Raw genomic sequence first — 23,593 nt, 5'->3', positions numbered from 1 at the left:
GGCTGAATAAGTATTAAATCAGGAATTTGAAAAGAAATAGTTTGTCTACTTGCTCATAGAAATATTCCAAGCAGCTAAATCATGTGTTACTTAGACATTTGCAAATGCCAGATGGAATAATAAGTGACGACTGATTTTTTTCCTCTCATGAGGTATCTGTTTCTCCCATGCTTCTTTGGTTTATTAAGTATTTTAAGTGGCATAGCATGTATATGTGTTCAAAGGAGCATAACAGTTTCTAATGAACACATTTAAAATAATGAAGAACAGTGCATGGGAGATACTGTATTTCTATATGAAATTTCTAATTAACCTCAATCTTTCTTCATTTTTTTAATGCCACTTAAAATGAATTATTCTTTCTCTCTGCTGAAGGTGGTACTCCTTAGCAACATCCTCTAATCAAATTAAATTTGAGTTGGAAACATATAAACTTAGTTCATGTTTTTGTCTTAATTGGGATTACTCTGTCTTTCTTTCCTTCTTGGCTATCTTTACTTTTGCAGGAGTTCACCATTTTGGCTGTAAGTAAAGTTCAGTGTCTGAGCTAAATCACAATGTACCTCCCAGCCCTGACGCACCTTCTACTAGTCTCAGTCTTTTCACCTTTGTCCAAGAAGAACCCACAGGTCCTTTCAGTTTCTTTTTGTTTTCTTTGTCACCAACCCTCAGTTTCTTACTGGATGTTTTCTCCTGATATGTTTAGGACGTTTTCTTTGACTGACTCTGGGAAATGGTGGAGGAAACTTTCTATATGGTTCTTTTTTTTTTTTTTTTCTTTTTTTCTTTTTTCTTTTTTTTTTTGTGAATTATTTAATCTGTGACAGTAATACTGTTACTGTGGCACTGGACATTCAGTAAAAAGAATGCCATGTCATGTAAGCAAGTATTAAACTTCAAATGCTTCTATAACTTATACCTGCTCCTTCCTCTTTTCCCTCGCTGTTACCCTTGGCCTAATGGATGCAGTTTTGATAATGTAGCGAGATTTTCTGTTGTGCTTGATCTAACCATGTGGTTGTGAGGTATGAGTAAAACATGGTTCTGTCAAGCACCATGGAACGTCACGCAGCTTTCTACAGCATGGCATGCTGCTGAGGCTTAAGTCAGGATCACACATTTTCTTAAAATTAAAGCTGAAGATAGGGCTTTCAATCTCACGTGTTCAAGATGATATGGAGGGTTGGGACTGCAAAAAAACAAAAAATCACAGAAGTTAATGAAGTCCTGTCAACAATACAAATCTGTAGCTCAAGAAAGAGAAATGGTGGCATTCAGGATCTATTTATTCTTGCTACAGAGAAATAAAATAAATTCTAAAAGAATCAGTGGCATTTGTGTGATTAGCTATAAACAATGCTAGATTGGCTGACAACACAATCAGCAGAAAGTACAGCTGTGAAAAGCTCAAGTTAATGTTATCCTGTTATGTGAAGTTGGTCACAGTTTCTTTTTCCAGCATATCTAAGCCCTTATATTTAACCCTCTCTTGAAGCCCCTGTGTCTGTTAAGTATCACAAAATTTATCATACATTTCCCAAGTTGCCCACCCGTTACCTGCATTGCAGATATCTTTTCAACCTTCTCACAAGAAACAAATCTTATTCTTTATTGACTCAGTATCTGTATTTTGACTTGACTCTTTCACAGGCACTGAAGATTACAGATCCAAATTAAGTGGAGACTGCTTTGCAGATTTGGCTTGCCCTGAGAAATGTCGCTGTGAAGGGACCACAGTGGACTGCTCCAATCAGAAACTCAACAAAATTCCTGATCACATCCCACAGTACACAGCAGAGTTGTAAGTTGAATCCACAAAGCATTATTTGCTTATGAAAAAGCTACCTAAAACTTTCAAATACAAAACTACAGCTTCTATTTTTGAATAGCAAAAATTACATGTAAGCTCTGTGATGCACTGTATGTTAATAAAAACTATTTGTGCCTCATTTTGGTACCATTAAGCCTTAAACATGATAAAAAGAATAAAAAAGGCAAATATTCTGCACTACAGTTCTCCAGTATGTGAACAACCCATGTGGATTTTTTGGAAAGACAGTGGGATTTATTTTGTCTTTGATTTTGAGTACAGGATCAAGTAGTACATCCAGTATCTAAAGGTCTGTCTTAAAAGCACTACCTAAGTGTTAAATAAAACAGAGCTGACTGTTGTTATGCAAAGCTCACATTATGTGTCAGGCAGGAGACCAGAGGAAGATAAAGTAGACAAGATAGAGTTGGATTAAGATGAGATAATAATGTAATGATGTGGCATGAGCAGAAAAGATGTCACAGATTATTACTTGCTTAATAAGTGCCATATGGGAAGGATCTGTAGACATTACAGCTGAAGTAGTATTCAAGAGGGGATTGAAAGATAAAATTAAGACAGCTTTACAAGTTTTTCCCATGCGTAAAACAGTGTAGAAGAAAATGCAGAGATGCTTGAAGAACCAACAGAAAAGCATGAAGTGAAAGTGACCACCACTGGGAGAGCCAAGAAGGGAGGAAATAGCTGTTTTTCTTGGGAGACAGTATAAAGAGCAAAGCAGAGCAATAAGGTGCAAAAGACAGACTTTGATTTAACATAGTAAAGTGGGAACAGAGATATGGAGATGTAAGTGATGTGATCAGCCACAGGGATGAGATGAGCAAAAATGTGGCAGATATCTTAAAAGACAGTCTTTGACTAGGAGCAAAGCAATAGTACAGCATTGAATAATGAGACTGCAGTTAGGGATATTGAATGTCTGAATGGGAAAAAAGAATTTGAGGTATTGTATAAATAGAGATGGTGATTTTTGTATGAACTAGGAGAAAGAATTCAACTCAGTGATGTTATAATTACAAATCTAAGTGGCAATTCTGGTTGTTACCAGTGTGATAGCAAACTGAAAGTAAAAAGTAACATATGTCATAAAATCAAAGTTCAGTTTTTGGCCACATTTAAGCTGTTGTTTATACCGTAAAGCCCAAAAGAATGTCATAGGATGTTATGTCATAATATTTTGAGATAAAAATACTTCCACCGAAGAATAATGGGTGGCAGGTTAGACTATAAGAGGACTACACATAGTAATTGGTGTAAAAATTATAGTTACCGTGCCAAGATGAGAATTGGAGTTGCTGAAATGACAAGAATGCATTGTCCTGATTCTTAACAGAATTCATGTTTAATTCTCTCTCCTCTGAAGAAGTTATACTCTTCATTTAGTATTTTAATCATTGATTTTCCTACTCTTTTACATGTGATATATGAGCTCTAAAGTGTTTTCTTTCTATAATTATAATTTATACCTATTAAATTCAGAAGAAACAATGAAATTATCAAGCTCATCTGCTGTGTATCCCAAGCTCTCAATTTGCAGTCAACAAAAAAAAATCTGTTTCACTAAAAGATAATTCATTTTTGGTTACTGCACTTCTTTTAAAAAAATGCATTCAATCTCATTTGAAGGTATCAGTGGATTAAAAATGAACCATCTCCCTAAGAATGTTACAGAAGTTAATCATTCCCATTAATCTCTGTTAAAATCTTTTAAAATGAGAACATTACTTTCAGATAGATTCTGTCTCTCTTCAATTTTCATCATCTCTTCTTTTAATATTTTTTGCTGATAAAGAGCTCTTTTCTTTCCATTCTTTATCCAATACTTACCGTTCTTAAACTTTAACAGTCACTACTCAACTTTCTTCTTGATAAACTGTAAAGATTATGCTTCAACTCTTGTGATGTAAGAGAATTTTGAACAACCTTAAAATATTTTATAGGTGTGGTGAAAGTATTTCTGCATTTCACTTCTAAAAATGCAACTGCCATAGCTTCTGTTATTTGCCTCGCTGATGCTTACAGCTTTTCCTTCTTTCCTCCTGTCATCTCTTGTTTTTGATGCATTGGAACAAAGATTGCTCTGCTTGGGACTTCAGTCTAGTTCTAGGGTCACTGTGATTTCCTGCTCACTTAGTGACACGTATGAAAAGAACAGCTAGTTAGCCTTTCTTTGTTTTAACCACCAAATATGTGTTAAAGGTATTTAGAGCTAAATGACATTAATGCTTCTCTAACAGTGAAGAAAAAGGCTAGATTATTCTCTCTGGGGTATTCCTTACAGCTGAGACATTTGGAGCTTGGAAACAAAGATCAAAAGTGAAGAAATGTTGAGATTTCTTTAGATTTCTCTGTTAAATATTTATTTTTCTCAAATAATTCATCTGGAGATCTCTGAAGTCCAGACTTCTTTGTGTCCCTTAGCCCAGAAGGCTGTGAAAGTAACAGGAAAACTGTAACCTCTAAGAGAACTTTTATCATGGGTTCTCTTTGTGTAGATGGTATAAGGAACAAAATAATTATTTCCTTAGTCTGACAGAAAAATGCATCTTCATTCACAGTATCATAATGTGCAGCATGAAATTTAATGGACTAAAGATGCTGAACTACTTTTATCTCCATCATTCTATAGCTAATGAAATGAAAGATCTAGTGATAAATATTGCTCATCTAGAGTTCAAGAAAATATGTAATGTTTCTTTTAAATCTGTTTTTAAAATTATATCCTGAAAATAATTTCTTCTTTCTCCACTAATATCAACTGGTAACTTCGGTGTTTCAGCTCAACAAACTGCAGGGATGACAGCAAAGTGTTCTGTAAAGGAGTTTGAAGGCATTTTTTCTAATCACGGGTTCTACTACCTGCTTACTTGCTTATCTGAGATGGCTTGAGTATTGTTTGTACAGATTACAACAGCAAAAAAAGAATGTAGCAACAAAAAACTCTATCTTGAGTAGTTTATTGTTTGTATATATATATATACACGTATATATACAGATCTAAAAATAATAATGAAGTTTGAGACAGATATTTAATTATAAAAGGTGAAAAAATGCTTAAATGAGCCAAGTGCAATCTGTTTCTAGTTAGTTGTTTGCTTGTAATCTTTCAGAAAACCAGTCAAAGGCCTATCTAATGTGCTACTGAAGTATTTGAGATAGAATACTAGTCTGTAAAAGAATCCTGGACATCGGATATTTTTTAAGTATCATACGAATATACAAGAAAACTCATGAAACATTTGATTCAATCCAGAGTTTCCAGGAGAAAGTCTAAACAAAATGAACTTTAGTACAGTATGTTCCATTTTTTTTAATGTCTGTACTATGTATGATAATGTATCAAATCCTAACAAGATAAGCTTTGAAACATAAAACACTACAGAATATCACTGTATTCTATAGTTTTCCAAAAGGACTCAGCTCTTGTACCAGAATATGCATTAACAAAACAAGAGAACACATCAAATAAAACTGAAAACTAAACATTTAGACATCATCATCAAATGTTTTTTTGTTTTTTTTTGTGCTTTTTATGTTTTGAGAATGACATTTTAGTGATTCTCTATAAATAAACCAGAAACAAGTGTTTCTAAGATCTTTTCATGAAGCAGCAGGTAAGAACTATCATTATTATCTAAGTGCACTGGGCTCCAAAGGGAGATGGCATTGCATAAGGTAATTTTCTAAACATCTGTAATAAGTTTTATTTCTGTGTATGTGGTATCACTTACCTAATAGTAGAACAAAAACTTCTTGTGCAGGTATTTAATTATTCTAGATCCAAAGCCAGCAATCTCCAGCTACTGAAATGCCATGCAGTCATTCTTCTGACCATAAAACTGTAGTTCATAACTCTTGATGTCCCTTTTTTGTGGATCTATCCTCAGTGATAATGCATGTTTTGTAGTGTCATCATACCCATAAAGTCAGAGAGAAGATATGATTTGTGTTATAGCTTAACAAGAGACAATACTGTTCAACCTGTGTTTCTTTTCCATCATAGTAAGCTATAGAAAAACTTCTTAAACACTTAGAATCTTCATAGCAATTTGCTCTGTAACATCAAAAGCACTCTAGGATTATTTAAAATAGAATAAAAGAAATAAATTACAGTAAGAAGAACTAGTTACAATACAAATAGAAGATTGAGAACTATGTAGGTAGTATCTGAAGAGAAAAGGCTATAGTGGTGTTACGCACAGTAAAGATGAATGAGTCCTACTGGGCACTGCTTCAAATTTCATTTTGGGATGTATGTACAGGTGTGTGGTAAGTTATATGAAATAATTGGTTTCCAGTATATAACAATAACAAAATACTAGCTGGAATGCTGCATTATGAATTTCAGTTTCCAAGATGAGTGTGGATTGCCTGTTTGAGGAGAAAAATAATCAACAAGATGACATATGAGGGAAAACTGAAAGTATTGAAAGCATTTGTGTGAAGGAAAGTTAGGGGACAAACATACTAAATTATTTTTAATATGTAAAGGTTTGCTACATGTAGATAGAAATTTCATTTTTAGTGAAATTAGAATTTTTTGCAAAGGTTCCTTAGAATTAATAGATGTCTTCACAAACAAATAATTCTACTAGATGATATAGCACTTAAAATATGTGAAAAAGCCAACTTTTATTGAGTGTTTGGTATTTCCACTGTTGAAACACAGGGGAAAAAAAGACTATTTACAATGATGATGAAACTTTGTTAAATCACATTAATTCTTTCAGCTAAATTTTAAAGGTGGTAACTTTTTTTTAAATAGAAGTCGTTTCTACTCAGTACAGTATACAAATGTCCAACAATTGTACTGCCATGCCTTCAGATTTACAGTCTTAATTTCCCTTCTGGCTATCATTGAGTGTGAGCAGGAAGGATGAAGAAGCAGCGTTGTATTAATTTTGAAGGATTTTTATTTTTTTTTTTCTTTTCTTGCAATAACGTAATTTAGAAAAGCATTCTCATTTTGGAATTATTCTGAATTCCATTTAACAGTGATTTTTCATCTCTTCATTCATTTCCTTTCTGTTTAAGATTTTTAAATAAAAGCTGGATGTGCTTCCTTAACAAGATTATTCCATTAAAACATATACAGCGTCTAAGACTTATAATTTCCATTTTCTGTACAGGAGATGAAATAAGAGACACTGGGCCAGGGCACACATTTTTTTAAATAGATGTCCCCTAACCTAGCAGCTGCTAAATGTACACTGTGCTAGAATAGTCTTGATACCTGGACAGGAAAGATAAAAATCCATGTGACTTTTCAGGCTAGTATCTGCTACTTACTGCACTTTCGTAGTGTTACAAAGCAACAATTAATACTCTCTTGCACAATTTGTGTGTTATGTTTAGTGGTCTGAAAATGAACCATGGCCAAAGAAATGTTTTTAAATTCTTCTGAATGCCTACACATTGTTTCAGTCTCTATTTCATAAAAGCATTGAGAATAAAGTAATTATTTCATTCTTGTAAATAGTGTTTTGTGAGCACCTCCAGATGTCTGGCAAACTCCACCTGATATCCCTTAAAGAACAGTAAACTAATCTTCAGTCGTTTATATGTACTTCTTGAAGATTTTTATTTATAAGTTGCCATGGAAGTCTTCCCTAGCTACATTTGTGTTTTTCTTCTCTTGAAAGAAAATTTAAAACATCTTCTTATATTTTTCTGCAGTGTTAGCTGTATGCTACTTTATAATCTGTTTTTGATTCTGTATTTCTGATGTATGCCTAATTTTAACTAATGAGAATGTTCATTCACGGGAATTTTCAGAATTGGAAATGTCGGTATATGTTGAATTGTTCTTCAGGTACCAGTATTAAACAAGTTATTCAGTTCGACCATTCCGAAAAGCTCCCTTAGTGTGGAATGTCTTTAACAATGCTTGAATATTTTTTTTCTGAAATTGATGTCATTTCTTGCAGGCGACTCAATAATAATGAATTTTCAGTTCTGGAAGCTACTGGGATCTTTAAGAAGCTTCCTCAGCTGCGAAAAATGTAAGTACCACTTCAATTATCTTGCCTATTTCGCTATCACATTAGTTTTAGTGTCGTCTTTCTCCACCTTTGATAGTTTATGTCTATTAAAGTTTCAATATATTCTAATGAAAAAATCAAGAATGGGTTCGTATCAGTAATTGAGGTAGATCAAAGCTAGCAGTCCATCTCTTCGGGACTAAGCAACCCAGTAACAGCCTCTCCTGGTGCACAGCTCCAGCAGCTCTGCTGCATGGTCCCGCCAGCTGGTCTGTTATGCAGCCACAGCAGGGAACTTGAGTATAAGTTGCTCAAAAATGGTTCCAGTAACCTTTTGTAACTTCCTGCACTACTACTCCCTAACCAGGCAGTTTTGCCTCTTTCAGCACATTCAAGACATGCCTTTGATTCTGTGCTTCATTAAACTATCATTAGATGAGGGGAATATCAAAATTAAATGACTGAGAGAAAAAAAAAGAGAGAAGGTTTTGATAGTTCATTTTCACAGTTGACATTCTAAGAGTTGCTTGTAATCTTACCAATTGTAGATGTTAATAAACCTTTGAAAAGCTTTTCTTTCACTTCAGGCATGTGGCAGGCATTCAAGAGCAGATCATTTAGTTACTTAGTGGTTCTCTGCTCAATATTTTCAGGATTTAATTCAGGCATAAATACTAAGTGGAGAAAAATGCAAGTCAAAATTAATGAAAATGATGCACTGCTTTATTAAATGCAGTCACCAAGTTATTACCACTTGTAAAAATTTGGTTTGTGCTACCAGTGACTAAACTCAAGGTGAGCAATAGTACTGTATAAACTTCTTGTTAGCCTTGCCCAGATATGAGCTGGCTTAATTATTTTTTTTCCTTTGACCTATCCACTTGAGTATTCCATGCTAATTTGGATCTGGGCTGAGGTACTTAAGAGAAAGAATACAGGAATGATTGACACAGCAGTAAATTGGGGCTACAGAGTAGATATCCAGTTTTTTCATTCCTCAACGATCACAGATTAGCACTTTTCACAGCTGTAAAATATACTTAAAGTAGCATTCAAATACACGCACATCAATTCTTCATATTTAAGAAAAATGGAAACTAGGGAATGGACTGTCAGTAATCAGATCTTTTCAGGCTATAAAGCTAGATTAGTCAACATCTCATGCTACCTAAATCTCATTTGCTGCTATTTAGTTCAGGAGGAAGTATTCAAGACAAAAGAAAAAGTAAGTCAAATATTGATCAGCGCAGCTGTCTGCTGAACCCCTTAAAAGCTTTGAAATCTGTATAACTGAGGAGGAAAAAATTGGAAAAAATGTTACAGAAAAGTTAACATTTTATTAATATTCCATAATTTTTTAATACAGCTAACAATTCTTAAAATATTCAATTCAGAGTATGCCAAAGCATGATTGCAAAGCAGTGAGGTGTTAGAGAGACACCAGTAAGAGTGAATTCTGCATTTGCTTGAAGTTCATGTTTCTTCTGCAAGTTCAAATAGGTGCAGAGGTCATTCTGCACAAATGACATTGAAGAATTGAGACCTAAATTTTTAATTGATTTGATGGTTCATAAGTAATAAAGCAGACATATCATTGATTAGCCATGCAGCGTTAATCCTTAAAATAACCTTTGAAATATCCCTTAAAATGTGTGGTGGATGGAGTAATGACTATGTTATGCCACAAACAAGGAAGATTTTAGGAAACTAAGGGCCTGACATCTCTAAGTCGATTGAGATGAAAAATAATTAATTTCTTGCTTCCAGCTTTGTGCAGCAACTTACAGGAGACTGAACAGCTTCACCTTGAAACTAAGTGAAAGTGATGATTATATCCTTCATCACAGGCAAGGTGTATGAGAAATTACAGCTAGACTAGAGATGAGTAGTCAGCATTCAAACAAAGCCACACATCCTTTTTTCTATGTCTTAGGTGATGGCACCAGTTCATGCTGGCAAGCGTATGAATTTTTACTGTAACTAATAATGTGTTTCTCATGATAAATTAAAATAATGCTCTTGTAGAAGGTGCATCAAATAATGTTTGGTTCTCTTTTCAACATCGCTCATTCTGTTAAGTAAAAACTTTTTAGTTTCATTGTATTTCAGAATTTCTCAGCACATTTAAGAGCTCTGTAAAAATCCTCAGTGAATTGTGACACTGTCTAGTGTGTAGGTAAATAACTGTTCTGAACAAGATGCAAGTGTAAATATAAATAGACTTACTTTAAAAACAAGACAAGAATAGAATGAAAAATCTTTTTAAAATGTATATTATTGTGTATGCACGTTTATTGTATATATAGAACAGACACTCTCCATTTGGGATGTAATTTCCATATTTGAACTAAAAGCCACAAACACTAAAATATTTTGGCAGTATCTTAAGATATTTTCTTACATTTTGATCCACTTTGCATGTGAATTGCAGATAACTGAACTATCTATCTTGTTTATAAAACCTTATTTTCTACGAATGTCAAAATGATTAACATATCATTTACTGTTTTCGTTCACACATTTCATTTACATATGTTGCTGTTTATACTATTTTCTTACATCTGTGTCTGTTGAGATGAAATAAAGAAATCAGAGTAGTTGTGCGAATTCTCATACAGTACCACTTCATTAATTCATGTAATAATGCTAGAAGGACTAGAGACAGAAGATGTATATTCTTTCACAAGATTGGGGATTTTTTTTTTATGAAAAGAGAAGGAAATTTTTGTGTGGCAGCAGCATGTGCTGGGCAATTGCAAACAATTTCCAAAAACTGCTGTGAAAATCTTTATTCATATAGTCAGCAGGCCGTTAACTTTTGTTTTTTTCCAGTTCAAAGTTGAGCAGTATGTTCATTGCTTTTATACAGAGACTTAATATCTTGAAATCTACTTAGTCTTTAATATTTAATAGTTCGTTTGGGGTATTTAATAAAAGAAAAATATGTTTTTCTCTTGTTTCTGCTAATGTGTAATAGAAACCTGAGCAATAACAAGATTACAGATATTGAAGAAGGTGCATTTGATGGAGCTTCTGGTGTCAATGAACTATTACTCACTAGCAATCGTTTGGAAACTGTTCGAGACAAAATGTTCAAAGGACTGGAAAGTCTTAAAACACTGTAAGTATGATTATTTGAGGGCTCTTATTTCTTCTTTTCCTATTTTTTTAAAGTAATTATTTTAATAGAAAGCACTTTTATTTATTTATTTAAATTCTTTTAATTTGTCTTTAAAACTTTGATTTTGGATTAGCTATGGATTACTTAAGTATATATTAAGTCTTTTTCCTATTTCACAGAAAGGTTCTAATAAAGAATATGAATTTTTTAATTATTGATATAATATAGCTGAAGTTCTTCATTGTGATTATTAGACTACAGAAATTATGTTCCCTCTTAAATGATGAAGCAGTTGAGAATAGTAAACATCCAACTGCGGAAACAGAAATGGGAACAGAAATGGGAATAATCATCTGCTTAAACGCAACAGAATTTTGCATTGGAATTAGACATTTCACCTAATGGAATCTGATTCAATCCAACTCAATTTTGCTAGAGGAAAAAATGATTCCGGGGGATATTGAAACATGGGAAATGATTTTCTCCTAAGTAATTTTAATGGTATTTCAACAGTGAATGGAGGAGTGAAAGTACTATAGCTTGAACTTATTTCAATCTTTCCATGAAGGTAGTTTAGCTCTTTCCACTCAAAAAAAAAAAGATGTTCATACAATCTCCAGCTTATTGGCATTCTTCAGCATCAATCCTTTTGATCAGCAGCCCAGAGCCAACATAAATGGTCTCTAGGGCTTCAGCTGTCTGAAGATATTGGGCATTTTTAATTTTTAATATATCAGACCTATAATATACAACTTTTCATTTAAAGCTGATGAATTTGTTAGAAGCAGCTAGACCACAGTGTAAAAGAAAATTATTTATTTGTTGAAGGGCAAGTAGGAAAGCAGCAAACTTCAAAGCTCCTGTGTTTTCTAACAGATACATTAGAGATTTTAAAATAGGTGTTTCATGCTTTATTTCTGTAATTTTTACTAAGTCCTGGAGTCATGCTGAGGAAGAGTCTGGGTAGCTTGATTTCTTTCATTTGAAAGATTTGAGAATGTAGTAGAAGTGCTTTCTATCTTTTATCCTATTAAAATTTAATGTGGAAGGGATCTCAGGAGGCCAGCCTGGTACAGACTTCTGCTCAATATAAATAGCAGTTCTGTACTCACTTAGGCTTGGAAGCTTGAGGTATGGACTGCTGTGTGTCCATCAAATCCTCTGATTTGGAGGATTTCAGTCAGTTTTATTTATTGTTGATTACTGATTCTGTTACTGAAAGAAAAAAGCCAAATGATTAGGGAAATAGCCTCTTGCATTGGAAAACAAGTTTTTGTTCTCCACTTCTCTCCACACGAGCTACACTCAGGTGCCAGGTGTGCACTCAGGTGCACATGCCAGGCAGTGCATGGGTCACTGTGGTTCCTCTAATGGTAGCAGTATCTTCAAGTCACGTCTCTTGGCCTTCGCTTGGGCAGCAGTTCAGCTCTCACCCCTGCTCTCACACCACTTTGGCTCCAGGCCATACTCCAGGAGCTGCTCCTTTGGCTTCAGCCCATGCCTGGGCTGCTGCTCAGCACTGTCCCTACTCCTACTCCAGGGTGGTCTTCTCAACTTACCATCTCCTTCCTCCTCCTGCTATGGCAGGAGTTGCTTCGTTTTACCCCCCCACTTTTGCCTTATTTTAAACTTGCAGGCTCTCTCAACTCATCTGATCAGTTCAGAAGCACTACAGCCTCCTCCTTGTGGTTTGTTTTTTGGCTGCAACAGGCTGATTGGCATGGAGCAATCCTTGACCTCTCCTCACTGAGGCCACCACTTCATGTTTATACCTAGTTTAGTTTAAACATTTGCAGGTACATTTTTTTAATTTTAATCTCTTTGGTAGAGTGCACAGAGGAAATGTTAGGTGATCCATGCTACTTGAAATTCAGTTGGAAATCAGTGCTAACACCAAACATCACTGAGTGCTTTGACTAGCCATACGCTGGAAAATGCTGACCTTTATTTCCTCAGGATGCTGAGGAGCAACCGTGTGAGCTGTGTGGGGAACGACAGCTTCACAGGCCTGAGCTCTGTCCGCCTGCTCTCGCTATATGACAACCAGATCACTACCGTGGCACCCGGCTCCTTCGATACCCTGCATTCCCTCTCTACATTGTGAGTCATATCTGTGTCCTTTTTAAATGCAGTGCATATGAGGGAAGAGGAAATTGGGTGAGAAGTTGCCAGTCAGTTTACTGAAGAAATGCTTTCTGTGGGTAGCATCATTCAGGAGCTTACTTAAACCTCATTTTACATAAAAAGTGACACTTTGCACTGAGTGACTAATTTGTGCATATTAAGGGTGGCATGTTTATAAATAATGGAATTGTCGATATGCTTTTGCTGAAGTTAAGAGATGTGAAAGACTTCTGTAAGTAATTTCATTTTTATAACTGGCATGTAATCAACTTAGCTGTCACTTCAGATAGGAAACTTATTCTCTGGAGCAAATAAAAGATGGAAATCTTGAGATGACAAATTAATGGAATAGCTGTTGTCAGGTTAAAGCTAATAATGTAAAGTAATCAGCCTTCATCTTTATATGAAATTATTGTATAATCAGTATAGTGTGGTTTGACAACTAGGTAAGTCTTTGACAGTTTTAAATTATTTCTAAATGAGCTCTATTAGAATTCACTATGTGGAGCCTAAATTACAGCTTTTAACTATGGTTTGTACATACTGTTGTTTGAAGACCTGTATTTAGGCTTAGCTTTTTGAAAATAGAGTACTTAGAATGAAAAAAAGTTCTGTCATGAGAGGTGAACTTTCATGTGGTTCTAGAAACCTCTTGGCCAATCCCTTCAACTGCAACTGCCATCTTGCGTGGCTTGGAGATTGGCTGAGAAAGAAACGCATTGTGACGGGAAACCCTCGCTGTCAGAAACCTTACTTCCTCAAAGAGATTCCTATCCAGGATGTGGCAATTCAGGATTTTACATGTGATGATGGTAAGAAAGTTTATATTTTGAATTTTACAACTTCAGCTTTCATATGAATAATTTCATGAATTCCATGGGGCACAAAGTAATGTTCTTTAAATTGAGAAATAGTATTCGTTAAATCACTTCATGAGTTTCCTACTTATTTACTTTGTCAGTTTATAAACCTTTCACCCACTTTTAGAAAATTAGCAAGCATATGGCTATAATATACATACTTTCAAAAGTTTTTTCACTTGTGTTCTGTAATGTAATTACAATTAAGAGATAACACAAAGTAAATTAAATGCTGTAGTTCAAATGAGAATATTTTCGAATGTTAATGCTCAACTCAATCACTCCTTCAGACTGCTTGATGAGTTATCGTGATTTTTTGCTTAGTTTGTAACTTCCAGAATTTCAGAATTCCCCTCAACGCTTATATAAATAATGGATATCTTGCATCTCTCTCACATGCACTTCCATGTATTGAATTATTAGTTTGTTAGTTTCCAAAACTGTAACTTTCCTTTAAAGGGACTCCATTTATTTTAAATTATTTGCTTATTTTGAAAATTAGCAAACGTATATTGCTTTATTATACTTCATTTTTAGTTGCATTCTTTCTTTAATGTTTTGGGTTTTTTTTTTTCCAAACAATAGCATTTTTATCTAGTAATCTAGTAAAATATCATTGTATAAGTGTTACTTGAAACATAAATTCTTGGAACAAGGAAATGAGAACATTGTCCATTCATAGAGATATCACAATGCAGAAATCTCATTTTTTACTTATGGGAATTACATGTAGGACACTGTAGCTAATCCTCAAATGTTATTTGCATAGCAATCTTAGCGTCTGTATGTTTTTAATGACCAGGAAATGATGACAATAGCTGCTCTCCGCTGTCCCGCTGTCCTGCAGAATGCACTTGTCTAGACACAGTTGTTCGCTGCAGCAACAAAGGCCTAAAAGCTTTGCCTAAAGGCATCCCAAAAGATGTAACTGAACTGTAAGTGGTGCATGTTTTTTTCTCTTTCATAAAAATCAATGTCATATATATGGTGTCAGGTTCAACAATAAGGGGAGCATCGAAGAATTTGCTTACATAAATCAGTTGAAATTTATTGATATATTGCTTTGTAGATATAAAGTCTTTCAAAGAATCTTCAGAACGCTGAAGTTATGTTTGAATTAGCAATGCTGGCTATATCTCAAAACACTCTAAGAATCCTCTGTTGCTGCAAAGCTTTAAAAATTTATAGAGAGAGAGTTATAATCACTCGGAATTTGTAACTCCTACAATTAAACATTGTGTGTGTCATTATATTACAATGGATTAAATTGTAGGCAAAAGTGAATCTGATTAATCTGTGAACACTACTCTAAATAGGAAGGAATGAAGTTCAGTTATATTCAGAAGCAAAAAAAGAGCCAATTTAGGTTAGATATTAGGAGGAACTTTTTCAGTTGGAGGCTGGTGACGCACTGGAACAGGTTGCCCAAGGATGTTGTGGATGCCCAGAAAGAGGAAGGCAATAAATCTAATTTTTCTAGTGAAGGGTAATTTATTACTGTCTTCAGTCCATAACATACTGCATAAGAACAGGCTTGTGATTTTTCTCGTATGATATATCATGAGAGACACAGGAAGAAACTAGGAAAGATGATCCTAATTACAGGCATGACAAATGAATTTGCTCATATTCAGAACCAGTATCAGTCCTTGCTATTTCTACATTAAAGCACTACCTCTGAAATGTCAGGTCTTGTTTAGTCTTTACTGTGAGAGTGGGGAGACACTGGAACAGGTTGCCCAGTGAGGTTGTGGATGCCCCCTCCCTGGAAGTGTACAAGGCCAGGCTGGATGATGCTTTGAGTAACCTGGTCTAGAGGGAGATGTCCCTGCCTATAGCAGGGAGTTTGAAACTAGATGAGGGTCATTTAAGGGTCACTTAAGGGTCATTTCCAACCCAAACCATTCTATGATTCTGTCATTCTTTTTTGTGATAGTTCAAGTCCACACTTAACATCACTTGCATAAGTCATACTTAGTTTTCACCAGTAGGTGTATGTGAAATGGAGATGATAATGTAAACATCTTAAGAAAGCATTTAAGAATTAAAAAAAGAATGCTGTGTTAACTACTTTTACTTCATAATCTTCATAGTATCTGATACAATAGTGTTTGCATCTTAAGCTCCGGTTGCCCTAGAAAACAGTATTTGTACACAAGGCTTCTTATAAAATGAGAACATTATGTATTCATTCAAAACTTTCTTTGCTGTTGGATTCTAAGATTAGTAAATGAAGATGCTATCATTTTAATGAAAAAAAAAATACTGTTTATTTTATTTTTCTATTTTAGATATTTGGATGGAAACCAGTTTACTCTTGTTCCTAAAGAGCTCTCCAACTACAAGCATTTAACACTTATGTAAGTAGCTTTAAAACAACTTGCTCTACTCATATGAAAACAAAATCAAACAATCTCCTTCTTCGTTATACTTGGTTTTATTTTTAGAATAGAAAAAGAAAGAAAGGAAAGTATCTTTTAGTAAACATAACACTCAAATACATTTTGTAGTGGAGGGTTTTTTATTGCATTGATTATGTCCAACATATGATATACTCAGTTGCATTTTATAAACTGGGATGTTTATTCCAGTAATTACATCACAAAGTAAATGAAGTATTAAACTAGAAAAAGTTATAAGATTTTTAAAAATATGTTAAGGTATTACAATATTTTGTGACATAGCTCCATAAAGGCATTATAAAGATTCCATAGTATGCTTTATATAGGAATAGCAGGAGTAGCACATGCTACAGTTGTAATACTTGAATGTAACTGCTCTGAAACTTATTACTTCTACTTCATGAAAGATTTGAATACGATTTCCGGACTTTGGAAGAGTAAAATGAGAGAAACAGGAAGGCTGTCAATGTAAATGGCTGTAATTCTATTGTCTTTGTTAGCACTATAAAAATTTGTGCCAGCTGAGTTTGAACTGCATAACATTCTGAAAGTACTTTGCGGTTTCAGTGTAATCGGGGCAAGAAGTAACAAAAGCAGGGAGAAACAAAATCCTTTAAATTTCTTCTTGACTGATTTTAGAGCACTGCTGCTAAAATTGAAAATAGTTTGGCATTCAAAACCAAGACCTTTATTTCCTTTACTTATCTAATGCTAGCTAAAAAATTGTGCTCACAAATTTGGAAAAGAGATATTTTCAAACCTTTTTATATTTTACAAACAACATCAGAAAAAAAATCCTGCAATATTCTCAAATGTATGTAGGTCACTCTGAAAGTAATACCTCCTGTTTATTTCCATGGAAGCTGAACAAATACAAAGAGCTCGATAACATTAACTGATAGAACAAATTCTCCACTACAAAAAATGGTTTTTCAACAATGTCACCAACATTAACTGCATTTTTGCTAATGTTGAACAAAAGCCTGCATGTTGTGCTCATAAAAATCTGCAGCAGTGGAGGTGACCCACTGTTGCCACTGCTGAAATGCACCACCACCATGACCTCAATGCACTCACATTCACTGTTTGGTCTCCTTACATGTTCAGCAAGCATCAATGAATGTCAGTGCTGTAACATGGAGGAATTCAGAGACACACCTTTGCTTCACCCGCACTTCCATGGCAGGTGTCATTTTGTGAGACAGCTCCTTTGCAACAAAAAGTTGCAAAACAGAGTATTGGTGGGAAGTTTCAACCTCTACTGCCCTACAACCAACATCCACTTCTTACATCATGAGTCAATATGATAAAATATAATTACTTTTGAAGCAGCCCTCACATACACTGTAGACCTTTTAGGAAGTCTCTATTGAACATATAGGGAAGTTAAGTAAAATCTAACTTGAAGCACACAGAAAATAAATGTTGGAATTTCAGTGCATAGAAGAAGCCAACATAGATTGAACTGTATGCATTAATGGTGTCACTGGAGAAAAGATATATGACTGGAAATGAAGTTAATTAGACTAACAATAACAAGGCTTCTATCACAGAGGTTAGGTAGTCCTGGTATATTTTTGACAAACATAGCCAGAAATCATATAACTTTACCTCTTTGTTGAAAATATACATGAACTACTTAGCAGACATCTGTAATACAAGAATTTATAGTTGAATAGTAAATAAAATACAAATGATATTAACAGTTTCCATTTATAAGACTTGTGTATCAGACACTGTTGTTATCTCTTCTGATTGTATCCTCATACAGCTGTTCTGAATTTGAGAATGTTCTCCAGCTGGAGGAACATTTCTTCTGTTTGGAAGACCAAAATACTATGCGTAATTTTCCTGTGGCCAAGCAAGGAATTATGACTCTGTTGAGATCCAGACTTACACAGACAATTGTTTATTTCTAATTACTTTCTCACTTAAATAGATTGCACTGTCATCCATAGCTAGTATGTTTGCTATTATGAGTCAGTTGTCTTACATGCTTTCATGAAATTTCAAATGGAGAAATATATGTACTGCATAGCTACTTAGCAGTCAAAATATCAACATCACCTCAGAAACAAATGCTTAAACAGATTCACAATTAAATTTTACCACCAAACTTTAGTGAAACTTTAGTGAAATCGCCAACAGAAAATGAAAACTATAGCAAAATATGAGACTCAGGAACAGGCATTATTCAAATTCAATACAGCTTCTTCAAAGCTTCTTTGAAGCTGCCAGTGTACCACTCCAGCTTCTATCATACTTGCACTTAAGATTTTATCCATTAGAATATCGAACAACAAGAAAGATGTTAAGACCATAAATCATATATAGTATTCTGTATAATAGTCTGGGCTTTGATGTATTCAGCCTACAGATGTGAAGTAGAATATTATACGATATTTACTCAGGTTTCATTAGGGACATGAAAAAAAATGATTTCAACTTTAAATCATCACTTTTATTTCTATGTTTGGGTTCATGTAAGATTGTGTTATTAACTTAGTAGCATGGTGGACATTGCTGTTGTAAAAGAATGCATCACGCTGCTTTTTCATCTGTGTTGAAATGAAAGTGCTTTTCATGATCAAGCTAAATGCTTGCTGGGCTTGTGTATGGCATGTGAAAATAAAAATGTGTGCTGCTTTAAATATTGATACCAATGATGATGCTACGTCTACTAATAAAAGTAATTTGTCTGTCAGTTTAACTTACAGTGTTTCAGGACTCGGGCAGTCATTTTAAGGTCTGAATTTTTGAATTTATTTTTTGTAGAGATTTAAGTAACAACAGAATCAGCACTCTTTCTAATCAGAGCTTCAGCAACATGACTCAGCTGCTCACCTTGTAAGTTTAAACATGTAACATTGACACTAAAAACATTACAGTGTTTTTTGTCTTGAAAGAAGGGGCATTTTGTTGATATTAAAGCTTGCTTGTTGTAGAGGCTGTAAAATAACTTGTTTCCTAACGAGCTTTGTGTGCAAAAGCTGTTTATGGTCATGCTCTGCATTCTGTTTACTGAATGCTTGATTCACTTGCTGACAGTAATGTGTATGTTTTCAGAATTCTTAGTTACAACCGCCTGAGGTGTATCCCTGCACGGACTTTTGATGGGTTGAAATCACTTAGGTTGCTGTAAGTATTATTTTTAAACTATTATTATTTTCCAAAATTTTTATTTCGACAAAGCAGACACCAGATTTTAAAATCTATCAATTATTTGAGAAGTGATAATTATGTAGTCACAGAACTCTAAATTTGTTCTAGGAAAGTATACTGTCAAAATGCTGCACAAGACATTAGATGATCCAGGACAATGTGTATACACTAAAGCATATGCTTATGACTTTTCTGCTTTTTAAATCTTGACTGTACCTCTTCTTGAGTTATGTTCTTGATTGTTATGATAATTAAATTCTAACAAAAATGTAGTATACATAAATTTCTCAGTTATATATGAGGGTTTTTGCAGCTGAATCATGAAGATATTTATTCCAACAATTTCCGTGTTTCTTGCTTCATTTATTTGAGAGTATTTCCAAAACCATTGCATTATGATTAACTATTGAAAGCCAATAAAACAAATTTTTGATTCTAAGAAAACTTTCACTCTTATTGCTAAGAAAAATGTGGTTGAAAGGACATTAGGAGAAGCAACAAAAAGAGAGAAAGCAGAATAAAAAACAGTCTGTCTGATTCAGTTTCAGTTTGTTATAAAAAATGATAAATTCTATATCAAAAGATTTCCCAGCTGAAAATGTAATTTTTGTCTCTATTTTTATATTTTATAACTGTTTTGTAGCTTAAATTAATTAAATGTCTCAAGCATTAATTTTTTTCTGTATTTCATATAACTTCATTTACTTTATATAAATACAAAAAACTTCATCTGTTAACCACAATTCTGTATACATGCAAATAAATGTATTTGTGTAAAAGGAGAGACTTTTATGTAGGAAGACCAGTCCCAGTATAGATGCTTAATAAGGTCTTTAGTATCCAATTAAGAAAACAACCTTAATACTTATTTATATTCATGAACAGTCAGTGCCTGTGTTTCCCATATAACTGTGAAAGATAAAAAACACATGAATAAAATTTGTGGGAATTTCAGGGAACTGATGAAAAAAGACAGAAACAACGACTCTTCTGACAAGTCTAAATTCATTGAGCACTTTGCAGAAATACACTTTTGACAGACCTTTGTTCTTTGAATTTTAAAATATTCATATCATTATTAACATTTTTAATTAAAAATATGTTGAAAAAAATCAAGTAATAAGTAGGCAGCTGGTTAGAGCTTTAAAAAAAGATTGGAAACACAGAAGTACTGGAAAAAAAAAAAAAAGATTTAAACTGTTTACAAAAGCTGAAACTTTAAAAATGAATCTGCAGAGTTTTACCCATATATCTTATTTTATTTATTTTCTTTCTAAGGTCCTTACATGGCAATGATATTTCTGTGGTTCCTGAAGGAGCTTTTAATGATCTTTCAGCATTATCACACCTGTGAGTATTCACATGATAATCATGTGTTTTACATTAAGTTTAGCAAATTTCATATAGTTGAACAGTGATAACAGTCTGCACAGGAACAACCCCATGCAGAAGCACAGGCTGGGTACTGGCCAGCTTAGCAGAAAAATCCTGGACCTCCTGGTGGGCAGCAAACTGAATGTCAGCTACATGTCCTTATGGCAATGAAGGCTAAAGATTCTCTGGGTTAAATTAGTAAGTGAGCAGTAAGGTGATTAAGTAGAGTGTTCACTCCCTTCTGTTCAGCCCTTGTAAGGACAGTTCTGGAATACACATTCAGTTTCTCCATTGCAAAGTAGGTGTGTACAAAACAGAGCAAGTCCAAGATAGGAGCAAGCAAGGTGGAGTGGGCAGTGTGAGCTCTGTATTAGCTCTGTGAGCTAATTAAGGAGATAAAAGAGATTTTAAGGATGGACCTAACAGCAGTCTTCAAGCCTCTAGTCTAAGAGAATTACAGCAATGACTGAAACAGATTTTTCTCAGAGGGTGCGAAGTCAAGGATAAAAGTCAACAGTCACAATGTGCAATATGGGAAGTTTCATTGAACATAATAAAAAATTCTTCATCATGAGGGGTGGTTCAGCTTTGGAAAAGGTTGTCCAGAGAAATGGAGGAATCACCCCTTTGGGGATAGTCAGAACTCAACAAAGCAACCCTCCTCTGACTCTGAAGTGAGCTGTGCGTTGTGCAAGAGGTACTAATTGACCTCCAAAGAACTCTCCCAACCTAAATTATTCTGTGATTCTCTGTTGATCATTATTAGGTTGACATTGAATGCATGGCATCTGATTACATGATCTCATCTGTGGCAATACTTCTGTTCTTAGTTTTCAGTGGGAACTCAGGGCAAGTTTCCTACCTATAAACCATAATGTGTTTATGGATAGTTATTAAATCCTTGTTTGCAGTTGAGGAGTAAATTGACTGATGCCTTTAGATGTACTTGTTTTTTTATTTTTCTGAGCAGCTGGAGTTGTTAAATGATTATCTTCTAGTTCAATGTTGTACATTTGCATTTAATTTTCTGTTTCTCAGAAATTTGATGAGCCTGATTAAGCTTTAAGTCATTGATAACTCATTCAAAAGCTACTATTAAACTAGCTCAACTGTATCAAATATCAGTAAGACTTAAATGGACTTGATTGTCCTTGCTGTTATTTTTTTCTTAATGCTACTAGTTATCCTTTCTAACATTCCTATTTTAGCAGAAAAGCTGCACTACCTCAATTTGGGCTGACAATTACTCTTGCAAATATGACCTGGGCAAATTATAGATATTTCTTTTTACATGGGGAGTTCCCCATGACCCAGCCATATCACCAGGCCTTGTTTTTGTTACTACTCTGACTAAAGCCTGACTGAACATGTATATATGTACTTGTATATGTATATATGCAATTTCTGCTATTCAGCTGGAAGCATACAACTGTAATGAAGAGAATGTCCTTCTCAGTGTGGCAGAAAAGAGTTTCTGCAGTAGTTCCTGCCACCTTTGCATGCCATGGATTTTATTCTGTCTTGAAGATCCACTGATCCAAAGTTACTCAGCAGTCCGAAAAAAATAAGCTTAATGGTTATTGTATTCCTTGGAAGGATTATGGATATACCTTTAGAATACCACAATGCTTCTACGTCCAAATCTGCATAAGATGTAACTGTTCTCAGAGCTTTAAGAGTATTTATGATTTCTAGCAGAAAAAAAAGTAGAGACTAAAAAAGCCTTTAGACAAATTAATTCCAAAAAATCTCTAGCTAAATTACTTTTTAATTTAAAAAGAAATCAAGTTTATTTAAAGAAATAGATTTGTTTTTGCAACGGGGGCAATTCTTACATAGCTCCCACTGAGTTAGGATGGTGTAGCTTTATGTACTTATAAAGGAAAGGTCTCTTACAGAAGAGATGTGAGTTCATTGGGAGAGCTCCAAAGAAGAAATAATTAAATCAAATTTGGAAGTTTGGAAACAGAAGGTTTGTACGAGCCTGGGAGTCATAAACTGAAAACGAAAAATATCTGGGTGGAACTCTGTGAGGTTGCTCTGGTTGCTTTGGAAGAAATAGTTTTTTCTTGCTAACCTAATTTTCAAATATCAGTTTCATTCTGATGATGCAGCTAACCTCACTCATTATTGCCAAAGGTAACACAGAACTAGCTTACAGAAGTGTAGCCAAGAATGGCTAGGTTTTTGACCTGGTTTACTGCTGAAACTGTTCATTTGGAGCCTCGGCTCAGACACTTAGTGCACTTAGGGTCAGTTTGGTGGAGGCAGGACTGATTAGTGTTTTTAGGAGTTTTTTTTTTGCCAACCTCAGTCTTCTGGGGTCTGTTTTCATAAGCAAGCATTTTAAACCTTATTCTCTTTTTGCTTGTCTGCTTTCCACAGGGCTATTGGAGCAAATCCTCTTTATTGTGATTGTAACATGCAATGGCTGTCTGACTGGGTAAAATCAGAATACAAAGAACCTGGTATTGCACGATGTGCTGGCCCTGGAGAAATGGCAGATAAACTTCTACTCACAACTCCATCTAAAAAATTTACTTGCCAAGGTACTCTTATTTATGTGGGTTTTTTTTCACATCCATTTACAGTTGAGCGTTTGTTATAGAGTCTTCACTCTCCCTTGTCATCATTTTTCCTTGTGCTCAGGAATGTAGCCATTGCATTCAGGAGTTGAATCTAGTTTAAAGACTTCAGTGACTTTTTTCCAAGCAGAAGGTTGAGAAAGAAAGTCTTCT

General features: G+C 34.4%; 1 protein-coding gene across 2 annotated transcripts in view; it reads left to right on the top strand.

Moving 5' to 3' along the window:
- The window catches only part of SLIT2 (slit guidance ligand 2), a 245,409-nt gene that overhangs the window by 185,039 nt on the left and 36,777 nt on the right, over window positions 1-23,593 (top strand). Inside the window, exons 15-25 of one of the 2 annotated variants that reach the window (XM_042871560.1) lie at window positions 1,651-1,801; window positions 7,759-7,833; window positions 10,790-10,933; window positions 12,890-13,033; window positions 13,703-13,869; window positions 14,720-14,852; window positions 16,209-16,277; window positions 19,095-19,166; window positions 19,386-19,457; window positions 20,760-20,831; window positions 23,241-23,404. In XM_042871560.1, the coding sequence (XP_042727494.1) occupies window positions 1,651-1,801; window positions 7,759-7,833; window positions 10,790-10,933; window positions 12,890-13,033; window positions 13,703-13,869; window positions 14,720-14,852; window positions 16,209-16,277; window positions 19,095-19,166; window positions 19,386-19,457; window positions 20,760-20,831; window positions 23,241-23,404 (1,263 nt within the window). The remainder of the gene's footprint in view (window positions 1-1,650; window positions 1,802-7,758; window positions 7,834-10,789; window positions 10,934-12,889; window positions 13,034-13,702; window positions 13,870-14,719; window positions 14,853-16,208; window positions 16,278-19,094; window positions 19,167-19,385; window positions 19,458-20,759; window positions 20,832-23,240; window positions 23,405-23,593) is intronic. The other variant, XM_042871561.1, reaches the window with a different exon arrangement.

The sequence above is a fragment of the Lagopus leucura genome, unplaced genomic scaffold (assembly GCF_019238085.1).
Source record: "Lagopus leucura isolate 7727_CA_CO unplaced genomic scaffold, USGS_WTPT01 Super-Scaffold_100004, whole genome shotgun sequence".
NCBI classification, from domain to species: domain Eukaryota; kingdom Metazoa; phylum Chordata; class Aves; order Galliformes; family Phasianidae; genus Lagopus; species Lagopus leucura.
The sequence above is the reverse complement of the archived record's forward strand: the minus strand, read 5'-3'. Positions and strand labels throughout refer to the sequence as shown.